Here is a 14,882-nt window from a genome sequence, read left to right as displayed (position 1 = left end):
TCGAGTCCTTGACATCTGCGCAAGGCTAGCCACTTTCATACAGGGAAATTTTCTTGTCCTGGGCGAAGCGCCGGGGGAGGGGGGGGAAGGCGTTTCAGCAAACGCCAACACTTAGTCCAATAACCATAACCCGCCAACTTCTACTCTATGACCCCACAGCCTTGTATATCCAGGGGCGTCTTAAGAATCGCCCCCACAGGGCTCCGCCAGACGTTACCCATCTCCAATGTATGAATTTGGCTGTGCCATCCTGCATCAGAGCAGGAAATTTGATTGAGGGATGATCATGATAGCAAGCAGTGTTAGTCCCAGCTCCCAGAAAAGTGCGCTTCCATTTGCGGGGCTCGGACCCGGATGTCAAGTTCCAAGTGGTGATATCCGCCTTACTGGCTCACCACGAGGTATTCGTTATCCCTATCGCTGACGCTGGAACCATGCATGATCGGACGCACTTGACCGAGCCCCGGCCTGAGATTCGCCCGAGGTTGTTGTTCTGAACCGAATCAGGTCTCTAAGTAGGCCCCAAACGTGCACATAATAACTCATTGGAGTAATACAAAATTATTGCGAAAGTGAGCACCCAGAGTCAACTTCCGCTTCTAAATCATATATCTACATCTTGGCTGCATCAAGGGAATGGTCTCCGGACAGGAGAACGGGTTGACAATAATCACGCCTTGAGAGAGTCCATTGTTACCTTCCAGCAATGAAGAAGGTAGACTTGTTGTCCTTATAATCTTCCTCCGAATGTGCAGGTCGTTGATGAGCAGCAAGGACATCGCTTTCGGTTCAGGGATGAACTTCAGTGCCGTTTTGAATGATCCCGCACCCCAAAAGGGTGATGCGCCGTCCACATGGTTGTGCGAAAGCAGAACCCTGGTGTATACAGATCATTGGAATTTAGCGTTACTGTGCTCAGTTCAGGGTACAAGAAGTGTATTTAATGCAAGTAGGGTACAGATGTCAATAAACAGATCTTTCCGAGAACAAAGGACCACGCCTCAGTTCAGAGTACGTAAACTGAGGAAGGAACCAAAAAGAAAATTCCCGCTTAATTATAAGCGCAGCACTCTGAATCGCACGATAAACATGGTAAAAAAAATGACGCTTGCACTCTCAGCAACGAGAGTGGCCACAGCGTCAATCGACGAGTCGACTTCAGACATAGATTAAGTCGACTATCCTGGTGCAGGACGCAGATCGAGGCGAACAAGCCGACTGCAAAGCACTCGATTATCGGCCGAAGTGCATCTACTGGAGTTTATCACTCCCCTCAGTGGTTCACGGGCCAAAGCATCGCCAAAGCCGAGCCCTAAAGCCGCAAGGGGCTTCATATCGGCGGAACAGAAGCTACCCCAAAAGGGTCTGAGAGCGGACGAGTTGGACCGTGGGAAGGTTGTGAAATGAGTCAAAAATGAACAGATTACTCTCAGGCGGCGCCTCCTCGATCTCACCATGACAGATATCGCAGCGACCTACCAATTAGTAACCCGTAACCTCCAAGAGGTTCTCGGTGGGGATATCATCAAAAAGATTTTGGAGGAAGGGAGACCATTGAAGTGCTACTGGGGTGAATGCTGCCTGCGTTTTCCGTCGCGACCGCCTGAAATTGATCGGGGCGGTTCTTTCCATTAGGCACTGCGCCTACCGGAAGACGTATGTTGTGTTGCATGATACGACAGCGACGATTGTTAAGATTGAGGACACAGCGCACATCGGTTACTTTGTTCCTATGACAAAAATATCCGATTTCCTGAAGGCAGGCACCGAGGTATGTTTTAATGGCTAAAAAGTGCTGACGGTTTGTCTGAAAAACGCCAATAGGTCACAATTCTGCTCGCAGGTGCGCTCATGGCGTGTCAATGCTTGCCTCTGCTAGTGTAACTCTTACTTATATATTCCAGATGTCCACGCATTCTTAGACAACCTCAAAGCGCCTCTTGAGTTGGTTCAACATCGAGTCAAATACTATTCATACGTCCTTCGCTCGGTTTTTGTTTCTATCGGGGTGCCCGTAGAAAAATTGAAGTTCGTTGTCGGTTCAGACTATCAGCTAACTAAGGAATACAATATGGATAATTATCGATTGTGCGCTACCGTCACAGAGCATGACGCGAAGAAGGCAGGGGCAGAAGTCGTAAAGCAAGTCGCTAGTCCTCTACTCAGCGGACTGCTATATCCGGGATTGCAAGCCTTGGATGAGCAGTACCTCGATTGTGATTTTCAATTTGGAGGGGTTGACCAGGTAAAATCCATTACGATTACGAGCGAAATGCTCTCGCTAACATGGAATTTTACAGCGGAAGATATTCACTTTCGCTGAGGCTACCCTTCCCAAACTGGGCTATCGGAAACGTGCCCATCTCATGAATCCGATGGTACCAGGATTGGCTGGGAGCAAGATGTCTTCTTCTGATCCCAACTCAAAAATAGACTTCCTGGACAAGCCGGCTGACGTTCGTAGAAAGATCAAGGCGGCGTTTTGTGAAGAAGGGAATATTGCGGAAAATGGTGTCCTGTCCTTCGTTGGGGCAGTGCTCATCCCGATAAGCAAACTGTGGATAGAAATGCGAACATCGGGAGAAGTCGATGCAAAATCTGAATTGCAGAAGCCTTTCGTCCTCGATGACGCCCCTCCAGGCACCGTTTTCTCGATTTCGCGCCCAGAGAAGTGGGGCGGCTCTATGCATTACTCTTCCTACGAGCAAATAGAGAAGGACTTTGTGGACAAAAAACTACACCCTGGAGATCTGAAAACAGCTGTGGCGAATGCCATTATCAGACTTCTTGAACCAATCCAAAAGGCATATGATAGCGATCCAGATTTTCAAAAAGCCAACCAAGATGCTTATCCGTCCGAAAAACCAGTAACGAAGGAGGCGAAGAAGAAGAAGGTAAACTTCGTCCTCCGTCTCTTCGGAAAGCTTTTTGACCCGTCTGTGTTTACAGGAGAAAGGCGGGCAGAAACATCCAGCCGCCAATGAGAATGTTATAAAGGAGTCAAGTGTCCCCTTTGAAGCATCGGTGGCGCCGACCGCGGACGCAGTCAATGGCACACAAGAGATTGTCCAAGGCACAAGTGGAAAGCTATCGATAGAGTAGTCATTTGGCCTGAAGGACTGCAAACTGCACGTTGCGCATATTGTCGAGAGGGAATGTGCACACTTGGTACGGCGGTGATTTAACAGTTTGGAATTTGTACAGCAACGCGAAGACTATTGTTACATACATTAATCAATTACAAATATGCAGTCTTTGGAACGAATAGATTTAGGGGGATGCAGCCATATAGTAATTAAAATTATATGCAGTGGGGGTAGCAGTATAGGTGAAGCCACTAGGAGAGAATTTAATAAAATCGGCTTCCCCACTTACTAACGTAGCAGTCGGCGACCCTGGACTAAGGGGCAGGCTAACTTTGTTTACGCCCACCCGTATGTTTGACGTGATATTGGAAGAGCCAATCTGAAGTTTTAACGTTGCTATTTTGGCTGCGAAGATCGTGGCATAAAGATTGTCGTCAGTCTGTGGTGGAAGGGTATGAGACGCTGTACGAATGATTTCAACACATAATGGACTAACCCATTGCCAATTTGAAGGCTTTGGGACGGCCGCATTGTTGATCACGGCATCGCGAGAATGGGGCCGGGCGGACAAGAATATTTGACTCTTAGTGATCGTTGGAAAGGCACCAGCCTTCCACCCGGTGGCATAGAAATTTGTCATCGTAACCCAGCCTAGAGGAAGAATCAGTACAACGATCGATGTCAATTGAGTTTCGTAGAATCGTATACCTTGATGATCAAAGCCGTTGACCCATGCTTGTGAATTGGGTTGATCGGGGCCAATGGGACCTGGTTGAAATTAGATTAAACACTGAAGGAGTAGTCACAGAATCATTATATCTACCGATGTAATGTGATTCACCATAATCTGCAAGATAATCAAGAGCGAGCTCAGGAGGCGAATTTAGTGGAAGAACATACCATTCCACGAAATGATCTACGAAATAGAAGACCATGTAAGAGAAAACCCTATACTTTTCGAACAAACTCACTTGAACTATGTCAATTTGGCGTCGGTAAATAAACAATTGTTCCCAACGCGCCGAATAAAGCCAATCATCGCTGCGAAATACTCAGTGCTGGGCAAAAAAAAAAACTGGATCCCACCCAACCTTCTATATATCCAGTTCTTGTTGTATGAGTCTGGACCATAGTGCTATACAAACACCGGTTAGACGTGCATGGGAGAATGAGTTTCAACTTGCCGTAAAGAACAAAGGTGACACTGCAGCCATATAAAAGCGATTGCCTATTGCACTGCGGTGTGTTGCATCCTGATAATTTGGATTCAGCCATGTCACCGATCATCACAACGTTGAAACCTACGGAATTCCAGGTTATGTCGGAATTCCCTTGCGGCCAGCCACCATTCCACTGATGGAAATGAAATGAGTCCCAAATGCAATCGATGCTAATATGTCATCGCACGTTGAAATCACCGTCAATGACAGATAGACTGCCGAACGTGTTCGGGTCCACGAAGAACGAGGGAATAAAGGCAATCTGGCCACAAAAATACGTCAGGGCTGAGCAAAAAAGCACCAGTGCTATCGGGCATACGCTACTGTTTACGCTCGTCTTAACCGCATAGTTCCAAGCGTCATTGAGGTTACCTTGGCCAAAGCGACAATTTTCCCCAGCGAATGTCGAAACTACTTGCTTTCCTTGGTAGTAGAGTTGATTCCCGTTTTGAGCGTAGTTATTGATGTATGAGCGGACCAGCGCTGCGTCGCCTGCATTTGCACACGGTATCACGCTGAGTGGGGGCGTCAATGATCTGTGATGCCCGCATTCAAAGCCAAGTGCTTAACGAACCTCATGTCCAGAGAAATGAAGAGCTTGAAGCTGGTGCCTAATGAGGCGGCTGCGGCATATGCATCGCTAACTCTGTCTTGCTGCCAAGAGTCAGAGCCGACATTTAGGGCGAAGCCATCGCTACCAGCGTGAACACTGAGATTGGAATGAAAAAAAATTGACAATGCGAGCTTACATGCCACCCGCTTGAGCAACTTGAATATTGGTCCTCCATAAGTCTTGAGTGTACGACTGGAGTGGTTCCTAATCAGGAACACACACACACACTTATGGCCACAGACTCACGTATGAGTTCCCAACTATGAAACTGGGGAACCATGTTAGTGCCGAAACCGTAACGATCCGGGGATGCCTACTGAGCAACGACGACTTTTCCCGAGGAAGTAGGCGCCCTTCGTTCGCGTGTATATTTTCCCGGTGCAGCGTACGCGGCGCCTGACAGAAGAAGGATAGCTGAGGTATAGTATGTAAGACGCATTCTGGAACAGTGCGGGAAATCGGAGAGGCTTGCATCTTTAATACTTTTTCATCCATCACTCGGTGACGATTGAGGCTTAGACTACCGAAGACGGCTCCAGACTCGGTTGTTTTATGTACCACCCACATTGCGTCAGCTGTCGATGCCAAGGGGAAGGAGCAAGACAAGTTTTTCCTGGCACCGATGACATTTGACCCAAGCGGTTGTCTTGCTTGGAGTGAATCTTCGGGTGTCAGCCACAAATAGTTCCCGGCGTGGGGAAGCATACAGAATGCCGACTTGGCTGCGAAGAACATGCCGACCGAAACTCAGACACGTCCAGGGGTTTTAAAGTGGATCCCTGAAGTTAGGCCACACATGACGCGCAGAAGAACAGTTTATTCGTCTATTAGCCTCAGTCAAGTTTTGCACAACTCAAACGGGGGGCGCAGGGTGCTTCTAGTCAGCTGATAGACACCCCACTGACGTTGCACCAACACGTTCAGGTCCAGAAACCAATTTTCCAGTGTAAAAGGCATTGCCCGCGTCCAAACTTCGGAGACCACGCTGACATAAGCCGGACGCAGCCGGCCCCCAAACTCGGTGACACAAATGTTGCCGAAGCTGAGATCGCTGCCGTCGGTACGTTTCACTAAGACGTTAGCATCCTCTACGACAGTGCTGGGCAGTTCTGTGCCTCTCCCTCCAATACCAGGCCCTGTAGAATCCGTTCCTCAGGCTCCAGATAGACTTGAGCCATGGTCAACGTCCCAGCAACTCCGCCCACCACCTAAATCGAGTCCCCGCTTCGAGCAAATAGCACAGGAGTATCAACCTACACCTCAAAGCGCTATGGAGATGGTGAACAGCCAGCCAATTATTCTGAGCGATGCCCGTATCGCTGTGTGTGACGGAGGCAAGTTGACAGTTTTCTTTCTCGGTACTGACTAACGACTTCATATCAGGTGGAGGGCCTCTTGGTCATCCAAAAATATTCATCAACCTTGTGAGTTGTCATTAGCTTCGCTTTGAGTATGTCTGACAATGCACCCACAGGATAAACCCGGCCCACGGCCATGCGGGTATGTTATAGACGTATCTGTTCGGGTCACTTGTCCGGCAATTCTTACGTATCCTCATCTTCTTGCATGCTCTTTCTCCCATTTTTCAGCTACTGGTATGTTTGTCATTTGTTGGAGGGAACGTACTACGACTGAGATGTTTCCTACCAGTGGGCTTCGCTTCCAACGGGCACACCACCATCACTGAGTCACCCTCTCGTGTAACACGTGGTTATTTCATTGCGTATTAGAGCCGCATTGGACTGTACCCCCGTCATACAATATCATGAACCAGTCTGCCTATGGCGTGGGACCTAGAAGCTGACGCTGAAGCGTGAAAAGATGTCTGTAGTGTAAAAATTATGCTATACGTCAGCCAGGGTGAACGAGGATCTTCAGCGCAGGCCTTTGACGTTATCTAGTATGCTACTCATACTCGAAGCGCATTCAAGCACATCCGAACGCGTTGAAAATAGCTTTTCATACGCTTCACCACCTTCAACGCTCTGTGATATTCCATCAAAATTATTCTCGGCAGGCATGGATGGATTAGGTACCTCAATTCCACGGTATTCCAAGTCAAACCAACGTGCTTCTCTTTCACTTTGAGTTTTCGCCATTATCTCTAACCGTACATCAGACAAAGATGCTCCTTGCCAGCCATCGTCTGTCCGCTTAGCCGACACGCTAATTTCTCGGAGCCCTGCACCTGCCCCAGGCCTTTTCTTTGGCTTCGAAGCCGCCGATCCAACGGCAGGGTGATCATCATCCGCATCGTCAGAGTCAGGCCCTTCGTCATCAGAGGCTGGGTTCACGGGCGCCCCTAAGGCTGCTCTTTTGGAACTTGTCTTCCTTGAAAAATCAAGATATGAGAGATTGGGCTTAAACTGATGAGTTTCACTGATGGGATGGAGGTGAAGACAACCTAAGAGCGTCGTTGAGGAGTATATCGGTCCTGGTGTTGTCTATGCCTACCATCACGAACGACACCAATCACGTATTCTCCATGGTGCTCCACTTTTTCGCTGGTAAGCCGAGTTTCACTAAGCCGAGTCTCTTGTGGCTCTTTCGATTTGAGTTTGATGTCGTGAACAGCAGCCTCCTCCCGGTCCTGTTCGAAGCGTGCAGAACCATATCCAAGCCCTTTTCCAGCATTCCAGTGAGAGGCTCGCACGTCGTTTGGCAGATGAATCTCGTAGCGCCCTGTTTTTGATTTGTATCGAGCTTTGATAATTTTCCCAGCTTCCTGAGCTTCCGGTGGTACCACTAGCGACCTGCCTAGGAGGTGAAACTGGTGCAGGTGGAGATTAGGGTGCATGGATTGAGAGTATTTGATTGGCAAGACAGCAATTGGCACTTCATCCCCTTCGATGTTCGAGCTCATGAATACTTGGGGCGCGATAAGGATTCCCTTTTCAGTTCGAGAACATGATCAGCCCTCATCACGTGACAGAAAGCCTCACGCTTTCGAAAGAAACAGACCTGCCGCTGAGCTCTCTCTTGGCTGAAGTGGGGTTGTTACGTTCTCTAGGTCTTCTCCTGTGCGTCCAACTCTTTCCTCTCACATTCTACGCGCATTAATGGGGTTTAGTATCAAAAGTCATGGCTGAAGCCATCGTGTCACTCCAAAATGGTCTCAACGGGGACGCGACTGTGCAATTACCAGAGGGCCCGGGAAACGCTGTCTCAAACGGTATGTAAGAGGTTGTGGGTCCCTATCCTTCCTACGTGAAATAATGGGATTGATGTTATTTCCCGCAGAGGTCGGCGGAACTCTCCAAGCCATCAGTGATGAGACATTAGAGAAAGGCCTCGGGTCAGTTTCTGCCGCCGACCCAGAGGACACCCAATCTACCGCTGCGACTATAAAGGTGAAGGCGCCTGTATCTACCGACGCAAAAACGAGAACAACCCCGGCAGCCGCAAAATCGGCGACACGTCCGCTGCCCAAATCAACAGCCACACCTGGTAACAAGCCGGCTGCTGGAAGGCCATCCATTGCCCCTGCTCCTAGCTCGAAAACTCCTGCATCTACTGCGGCTAGGAAGTTATTGAGTTCATCCGTGTCTGCACCACCCAAGACCTCAACCGCGATCTTTGCCACCAAAGCTCCTCCTACAACTAGTACTACTACGACGTCTGCAGTTTCTCGCAGACTCTCTACTGCTCCTCCATCTACAAGTGCCACTAAGCCTCCTGCTTCGCGTGCATCCGTAGCTCCCAGTTCCGCAAAGCCCCCTCTTCGTTCTAGCACGGCTGCCAATACAGCGCTGAAGTCTGCAACAGACGTCAAGCCTGTTGCACCGTCCCGAGATTCCCCTACCCTTTCTGTCACGGGTGGGAAGGCAACCCCGGTGTCCACTGATGCCGGCAGAAAGCCTGCTGCTAATCGTCCGACTCCAACTGCCCCAACTGCTGGGTCCCGACATGTCATACGCCCAAGCGTGTCTGCGGCTCGTGCTACCCCTCCATCCGTTAGGGATGTTAAAACGCCTCCTACCGCAAAGTCTGAGCTAGACGCCAAAGTATAGTCTTGTATCCTGCATTTCATTTGGGTTTCTTTTCAATTGTTTGTTAGGTCGCCGAAAGCCTCAAAGAGCTCGATGCGAAGAGCGGAGTGATCGAGGGGCTTAGGGTGGAACTAAGTGACCTTCAAGCAAAACTTGAGCATGCCACTGCACAGGGCGTTCAACAAACTGCAGAATTTGAGAGACTTTCAACAACTGTTAAGGGCTACACCGAATCCAACCAGACTTTGGTTGCTGACATCGCCTCGCTGAAGGCCGAGTTTGAAGCTTCGATTGCAGAAGCAGAAAAGCTAAAAGAGCAGGTAAGGTCCTTCCACTAACGTCGACACATGCCGCTAATATGTGTCCTTAGCTTCAAGCTGCACAGACGCATGCAGCTGCCACAGCCTCGGAGGCAGATCGGGTCAGGGTCGAATTGGACGAAGCCAGAAAATTATTGGCTAGCGCTTCCGAGCAAATCAGAACCCTTGAAGATGCAAGGTCTCAAGGCGAAGCGGCATTGGTGGAAGCTGTTGCTGTCAGAGCTGAGCTGGAAGTGGCTAGCAAGAAGCACGCTGCAGTGCTCTCCGAGGAAGCTCAAAAGCTCGCTGATGCTCAAATCCGGAATGCTGAAAACGAGAGACTTATTCAGAATCTCCGGGCCGATCTCGAGAAATATCAGAAGGACAATGCGGAGCTCACGAGCAAGATAGACGAACTTAACGTAGAGGTGCTCGAGGCTAATGAAGTAGCGGACAAAGAGGTTAATGGACGTCAAAAGGAGGTCGCCTTGCTCAAACAACAGCACTGGGAAGAGAAGGATCAATTAACCAAGAGCCTTCAAGAGGACATCCAACGCGCAGCCTCAGCTCACGAGGCTGCCGCGAAGAAATGGGAAGAAACACTTGAAGCTACAAGGGAGAAGCACACGTCTGATCTCGCTGCCGCTCTTGCCGACGCTGAAACTAAGGCCTCTGCCGCTAGAGAGGTGGCACTGACGACATTGACGGAGCGGCACGAAGCTCGAGTCAAAGCCCAGGTTGAGGAGCAGGAGAAGTTGCTCATCGCAGCAAAGCAGAATCATGAGCAGGAGATTGCTTCCTTGAATAATACTGTTGATAGATTGTCCAAGGATCTTGAAGTGCGTTCTCGTTGCATCTTCAACCTTGCCGTTCTTATCTCGCACATTATATGTTTTTAGGCTCAACAAGCGAAATTCGATGCTCAAGTCCGCGAAATTCGCAATCAGCATGATGAGTTATTGCAGAAGGCGTTCAATGATGCCAAAGTAAGCAAGGGGTATATGTAGATGCATATGTAAATTCCTCATACCTCCCTAGTCTGAAGCCGCTGCCGCTCATGCACAGGAACTAGCAGCTTTCCGTGCTCAATCTCAGGCGACTCACGAACAATTGCAAGCCACTCACCAAAACAATATCGCAGAGCTCAGTGCATCCCATAAGGAGATTCTGGAGGAACAAACAGGCGCACTCAATAAGCATATTAAGGAACTCTCTGTCAACCTTGCCGCCACTACTGATGATCTCGCGAAGAGTAAGACACATCTCGCTTCTTCTGAGGAGGACAAGGCTGTTCTCAAGGAACAGGTCAATGAAGCGCGCAATGCCGTTACGACGGCATCCGCAAGTGCTGATGCCGCCGCTCAGGAGAAGCTGGCGCAGGCGAGGAGGGAGGTGGAGAGTGCCATTGATGACATGAACACCTATAAAAAGTTACTCGAGGACACTCAACTGTCTTTTGCCTCGGATACCGACGCGCACACTGCGGCACATGCCCGAGAGTTGGAGGACATAGTGTCCAAACACACTCAAGATATTACGACTTTGAAAGATCAGCATGAGCAAGAGTTGGCTCACCACAACGCTGAGAAGGCCGAACTTCGTCATGTGCTCGAGGACGAGCGGGATGCGAAGGAGAAAGCCTTGGCACAAATCGCGACATTCCAACAGGTCCGCTCGCCCCCTTCTTCGCCGCGACACACTCCGAGTAAAGCGGGAGTGAGCAAAGAGGAAATCGAGAAGCTCCACCAGGCTCACAACGTGACTTTAATGACGTTAGAGGCGGAGCATAACAAAGAAATGCAGGCGTTGAAGGATCAAGTTGCTCGGCTCGAAGAGTTGGTCAACGAGGTGCAGGGTGAGAAGGAACATAAGGAACTGGAGCTTGTATTTGCAACTCAAGAGAAGGGTGAGCTTGAAGATGATCTCAAGCGGTAAGTTAAAATGCTCTACACCCGTCCGAAGGCATCTCTTAAGATATCTTCCCTTGTAGGCAAGCTGATGAGCTCAGCCAACTCAAGGCTCGCGTCAGCGACATTTCTGCATCGGCATGATTTTCTTGTTTTTTTTTTTTGACTCGATATGGTTGTTCACGACGAATACGGTTCCAGTTTTTGCGGTAACTCATGTCGTTCTTCGTCTTCCATCTTGTGAATCCACACCCTCGTTTCCCTTATTTTGCTTTTCTCTATACCTCTCTCACATACCCGCCTCCCTCCTGTACATGAGCGACACATCCATTGCTCCCCCCCTAAATTAATTTATTTTTCCGTGAGAGGATGGGACGATACTTAACCAGTTGGGGAAGGATTAAATTGGCCCAATTCAATTCGATTCTCATAGTCCGAGTTTTCCCCACGCTGTGGAAAGCCATTTGGTCCCAACGCTTTCACTGCTTCGCGTCTTTTCATCCTTTTTTCTTTTCATAACCCATCCTCCTGCTCCTCGAATTTTCGCCTCCCTCCCAGGCGACCCCTCCACGATCTTCCACCCAACTATCACCAAGAGATGGCCATCGCGAAGGAACCAGGTCAACATGGGATAAACTGGAGTAACATCGCCGTCGGTGGGATACTGTTCATCATCGTTGATATGCTCGTTCATGTATTCACCTGAATGCTTATCTAGGCGCTATTATGAACATGGTCAGAGACTGCCCTGATATTGCCTGGAACTGTCATCTGACACTCATTTTGTGCGGTTTTCGTGCATTGGATCTTTAGTTTGTAGGTCCTTTTCGATGCTTGTATGCACATTGTTAACTCATTAACCCCCTAATCCGCATTACCAGGAGGTATGCTCGCCCCTCCAAGTGGCTGGCTAAAACAGCGCTAGTAGGCGCCGCGTTCATGTATTTTTACTAGGTCACTACATTAGGCCAGCCTCTCGAAGTCATCAAGACTCAAATGGCCGCCAACCGTAACCAGACGATGGCACAGGCACTGAAGGGTGTCTGGGCACGAGGCGGCGTTACCGGGTTCTACCAAGGTCTCATCCCTTGGGCTTGGATCGAGGCATCGACAAAAGGAGGCGTGTTGATCTTCACGGCTGCTGAAGTCGAACGTGGCGCGGCATCGTTTGGCGTAAGTCAGGCGACCGGTGGTCTGCTAGGAGGTATCAGCGGTGGCGTTGCTCAAGCGTACGCTACGATGGGTGAATTCATTTTCTTTGTCCTTTTGAGTCAATTCGGGTGGAACTGAATGCTGCAACCCCTTCCGAAAATAGGCTTCACGACGTGCATGAAGACGGCAGAAATAACGCGATCGAAGCAAGCTGCCACGGGTGTAAAGCCACCATCAACGTGGGCTGTTTTCGCTGATATCTATCGCAGAGAGGGTATCGCGGGAATCAACAAGGGAGTGAATGCCGTTGCGGTTCGTCAGGCAACCAACTGGGGTTCTCGGTAGGCTTCGGGATAGCCTGTCTTTCGTACTATAGAAATTAACTTTGAAATTTCAATAGGATGGGTTTCGCTCGTCTAGCTGAGGACCTCATTCGTAAGTATAAGGGCAAGGGGGAAGGCGAGCAGGTCACGGCTCTCGACAAGATTGCCAGTTCAGCTATTGGTATGATAATTCATTCGTCATTTCCAGAGGTCGGGAATTGAATCTGACCCTCAAAAGGTGGTGCTCTTGGAACATGGAACCAGCCTATCGAAGTCGTTCGTGTGGAGATGCAGTCCATGGTCAAGCAATCTGCCGACTCAAAGCGTCCCGCCAAGCCTACTGTCTTAAATACCCTCGCATACGTCTACCGTGAAAATGGTATTAAGGGTTTGTACCGTGGTGTTACTCCTCGTGTCGGGCTGGGTATCTGGCAAACCATTTGCATGGTTTCTCTCGCTGATTATGTTAAAATCTGGTGAGTTAGGAAGGAATTCTTTTTCCGTGGCTATCCGTCTGATCTCAAATCTTTCCCAACACAGGGTCAAAGGGACACCGGCGAAACATTAGCTGAATGAATACCGATAACCGAGGATACCGCATCATTAGCGATGATCATCGAAAAGTTCATCCCTTCATTTCACTCGTGTTTTCCTTGATCTTATCTATGTGGGGGCCCGAAATTTCATTTCCACTTGTTGCTTTACATGTCTACGAACAGCATGTGTGGGTTATTGCAAATCATACTAGAGTCGAGTTTCTTGGAACCAGCAACGTCAACATGTGTAAAATTGAAACACAGAAAGTACAGGATGTGGGAGTCGATAGACCTAAAAACAATCCCACCGATTTGCATGCATGAAGAATAAGAGTAGTATTAATATGCAAGGGTGAAAGGCTAGTGGAGAAGAACTGTCAAGTGGGGCGTTGGGGCAACAATGACGAAGTCAATGGAGCTAGACACGAGTTGACTCGACCCCACTCCCACCTTTCTCTTTTGCTTCACGTTCTTTCTTGGCCTGTTCCTCTGCCAAGGCCTTCAACTTTTGCTTCTTGATGGCGGTGTTGAGGTTAGTCCCCATCACAAAGCTAACGAGGTTGAAGAAGATAACCCATGTCTGAAAGAAATGCAGGATAGATCGGGTTGGATGCGATTTAAGCATTGAAGCTGTGACGCACCTCTGGGGGAAGGAATTTCTGTGCTGTAAGCACGGCGATGGGTGAGATCGCCCACGTCATCTTGAATGCACGGGTGAATCAACGGCTGAAGTGCCACAAGTGTGCTGACACAAATACCTTGAGCACTGGGAAGAACTTAGACTTGAGCACAGCCAAGATCTGGCTCGACGACCTTGCTCCACCGATCACGGCCATAGATGTCAAGTATGCTGGAAGATCAATTCATGAACTATGGGTATTGCGCAGAGCGCAGATAACAATATAGGGCACGACGCACCGGCAGTTTGAAGAGGGGCAACAAACAAGTTGTTCCCTAGCAGAAGCAGAAATCTTGCTGATGGACCATTCTTGCCTTCGAAAAACTTTTGAAGAGAACCGACTGCGTAGTGCCCGAGAGGAGCAGAGATAAAGAAGCCGTATAGGGCGAGTTTGAATGCTCTACTGTCTATCTTGGCGGCTGCTGTGAAGCTGCGCAAGGGGTTGGCTGATTTGGGGGCAGGTAGGTTGACGCCAGCTAAATGGTTGGCGAGGACTTCTTGGACAAACGACAGTGCGCCTGTGTGAAGATGCACGAACCATGCAGGCATAGGAGCATGCAGAGGGTTCGAGAGTTCCGTCGTTGGTAATAATGTGTGTGAGTGCTAAAGAATGTAGCCAGCGTGAGCAGCGCACCGGCGGTAACAGCTTTCGTCAGGAGGGGCCTCGCAGCAAGGCTTGCAAGATATTTGGCGAGCAAGGGATTAATGTCCTTGCGTGTAACTGCGTTAGGCGCGCTCATTGTTCGTGTGGAATGTGACAAAAAAGCTCGAGGGAAACGGCTAAGGACCGGTTGGGGATGGTCCGGCAATTCCCCGGTCATGTCTTTCCCGGGGGCTACAGCAAGTCGCACAACCGGGACCAGCCAAGGGCAGGGTCATATCCTTGGCTCCCCATGGGTGCAACCTACGACTATGCCGGGGTTTTGCTGACCAGCTGCATGACGCAGACTGAGACCTTGAAATGAATTGAATCTAGTGTGGTATTCTCAGCGCACCCAAATTCTATGAAACATGGATCGATGCAGACTGGCCAACAGTTTGTGAAAGTGAAACCGAGGATCGTCCTGAGTCTACTGTA

General features: G+C 49.4%; 7 protein-coding genes across 7 annotated transcripts; 4 read left to right on the top strand and 3 right to left on the bottom strand.

The window, feature by feature from the left end:
- Positions 1-1,455: 1,455 nt before the first annotated feature.
- On the top strand, positions 1,456-3,354 carry EI90DRAFT_2968280 (tRNA synthetases class I-domain-containing protein; the record flags this gene model as incomplete). The annotated part of the gene is made up of 7 exons (XM_039055619.1): positions 1,456-1,570; positions 1,636-1,656; positions 1,710-1,771; positions 1,825-1,843; positions 1,905-2,245; positions 2,301-2,894; positions 2,950-3,354. The coding sequence occupies 7 exons, from the start codon at positions 1,456-1,458 to the stop codon at positions 3,100-3,102; spliced, it is 1,305 nt and encodes a 434-aa protein (XP_038919893.1). The 3' UTR covers positions 3,103-3,354.
- On the bottom strand, positions 3,271-5,111 carry EI90DRAFT_2910358 (alpha-1,3-glucanase; the record flags this gene model as incomplete). The annotated part of the gene is made up of 13 exons (XM_039054396.1): positions 3,271-3,525; positions 3,583-3,737; positions 3,795-3,854; positions 3,910-3,933; positions 3,987-4,002; positions 4,058-4,127; positions 4,178-4,208; positions 4,267-4,339; positions 4,392-4,439; positions 4,494-4,568; positions 4,626-4,821; positions 4,881-5,000; positions 5,056-5,111. Coding segments are annotated over 13 exons (1,179 nt in total), but the record flags the coding sequence as incomplete, so codon positions are not given.
- Positions 5,112-5,802: 691 nt separating this feature from the next.
- Positions 5,803-6,817, top strand: EI90DRAFT_2647893 (zinc-finger domain-containing protein). Its single transcript, XM_039053394.1, has 6 exons — positions 5,803-6,253; positions 6,303-6,343; positions 6,394-6,419; positions 6,509-6,514; positions 6,570-6,742; positions 6,803-6,817. The coding sequence occupies exons 1-5, from the start codon at positions 5,950-5,952 to the stop codon at positions 6,604-6,606; spliced, it is 414 nt and encodes a 137-aa protein (XP_038919891.1). The 5' UTR covers positions 5,803-5,949; the 3' UTR covers positions 6,607-6,742; positions 6,803-6,817.
- EI90DRAFT_2648310 (DNA-directed RNA polymerase III subunit Rpc5) lies at positions 6,511-7,851 on the bottom strand. The gene is made up of 5 exons (XM_039053395.1): positions 7,374-7,851; positions 6,956-7,323; positions 6,770-6,904; positions 6,567-6,712; position 6,511 (listed from the first exon to the last, which is right to left on the bottom strand). Exons 1-3 carry the CDS (start codon positions 7,780-7,782, stop codon positions 6,794-6,796), a joined length of 888 nt encoding a protein of 295 aa, XP_038919890.1. The 5' UTR covers positions 7,783-7,851; the 3' UTR covers position 6,511; positions 6,567-6,712; positions 6,770-6,793.
- Positions 7,852-8,000: 149 nt separating this feature from the next.
- Positions 8,001-11,258, top strand: EI90DRAFT_3118868 (uncharacterized protein; the record flags this gene model as incomplete). Its single annotated transcript, XM_039063150.1, has 7 exons — positions 8,001-8,091; positions 8,160-8,923; positions 8,977-9,228; positions 9,279-10,046; positions 10,107-10,193; positions 10,246-11,138; positions 11,198-11,258. The coding sequence occupies 7 exons, from the start codon at positions 8,001-8,003 to the stop codon at positions 11,256-11,258; spliced, it is 2,916 nt and encodes a 971-aa protein (XP_038919889.1).
- Positions 11,259-11,648: 390 nt separating this feature from the next.
- On the top strand, positions 11,649-13,565 carry EI90DRAFT_3042911 (mitochondrial carrier domain-containing protein). Its single transcript, XM_039059213.1, has 8 exons — positions 11,649-11,770; positions 11,833-11,849; positions 11,897-11,900; positions 12,067-12,357; positions 12,430-12,607; positions 12,667-12,770; positions 12,828-13,065; positions 13,130-13,565. Exons 1-8 carry the CDS (start codon positions 11,713-11,715, stop codon positions 13,155-13,157), a joined length of 918 nt encoding a protein of 305 aa, XP_038919888.1. The 5' UTR covers positions 11,649-11,712; the 3' UTR covers positions 13,158-13,565.
- Positions 13,544-14,544, bottom strand: EI90DRAFT_3144475 (uncharacterized protein; the record flags this gene model as incomplete). Its single annotated transcript, XM_039065150.1, has 5 exons — positions 13,544-13,705; positions 13,767-13,826; positions 13,884-13,975; positions 14,044-14,322; positions 14,439-14,544. The coding sequence occupies 5 exons, from the start codon at positions 14,542-14,544 to the stop codon at positions 13,544-13,546; spliced, it is 699 nt and encodes a 232-aa protein (XP_038919887.1).
- Between the last annotated feature and the right edge of the window lie 338 nt (positions 14,545-14,882).

This window comes from Cantharellus anzutake (assembly GCF_015039405.1).
Source record: "Cantharellus anzutake strain C23 chromosome Unknown EI90scaffold_9, whole genome shotgun sequence".
Classification (NCBI taxonomy): Eukaryota; Fungi; Basidiomycota; class Agaricomycetes; order Cantharellales; family Hydnaceae; genus Cantharellus; species Cantharellus anzutake.
This window is presented reverse-complemented; position numbering and strand designations above follow the sequence as displayed.

Coding starts and splice junctions, on each gene's coding strand:
- EI90DRAFT_3042911 (XM_039059213.1), top strand. CDS start 11,713: ATGGCCATCGCGAAGGAACCAGGTCAACATGGGATAAACTGGAGTAAC. Junction 12,771..12,827: donor GATTGCCAGTTCAGCTATTG/GTATGATAATTC, acceptor GACCCTCAAAAG/GTGGTGCTCTTGGAACATGG. Junction 13,066..13,129: donor GCTGATTATGTTAAAATCTG/GTGAGTTAGGAA, acceptor TTCCCAACACAG/GGTCAAAGGGACACCGGCGA.
- EI90DRAFT_2648310 (XM_039053395.1), bottom strand. CDS start 7,782: ATGAGCTCGAACATCGAAGGGGATGAAGTGCCAATTGCTGTCTTGCCA. Junction 7,324..7,373: donor GATTGGTGTCGTTCGTGATG/GTAGGCATAGAC, acceptor CGACGCTCTTAG/GTTGTCTTCACCTCCATCCC. Junction 6,905..6,955: donor TGGAATACCGTGGAATTGAG/GTACCTAATCCA, acceptor GGAATATCACAG/AGCGTTGAAGGTGGTGAAGC.
- EI90DRAFT_2647893 (XM_039053394.1), top strand. CDS start 5,950: ATGTTGCCGAAGCTGAGATCGCTGCCGTCGGTACGTTTCACTAAGACG. Junction 6,254..6,302: donor TATCGCTGTGTGTGACGGAG/GCAAGTTGACAG, acceptor ACTTCATATCAG/GTGGAGGGCCTCTTGGTCAT. Junction 6,344..6,393: donor CAAAAATATTCATCAACCTT/GTGAGTTGTCAT, acceptor ATGCACCCACAG/GATAAACCCGGCCCACGGCC.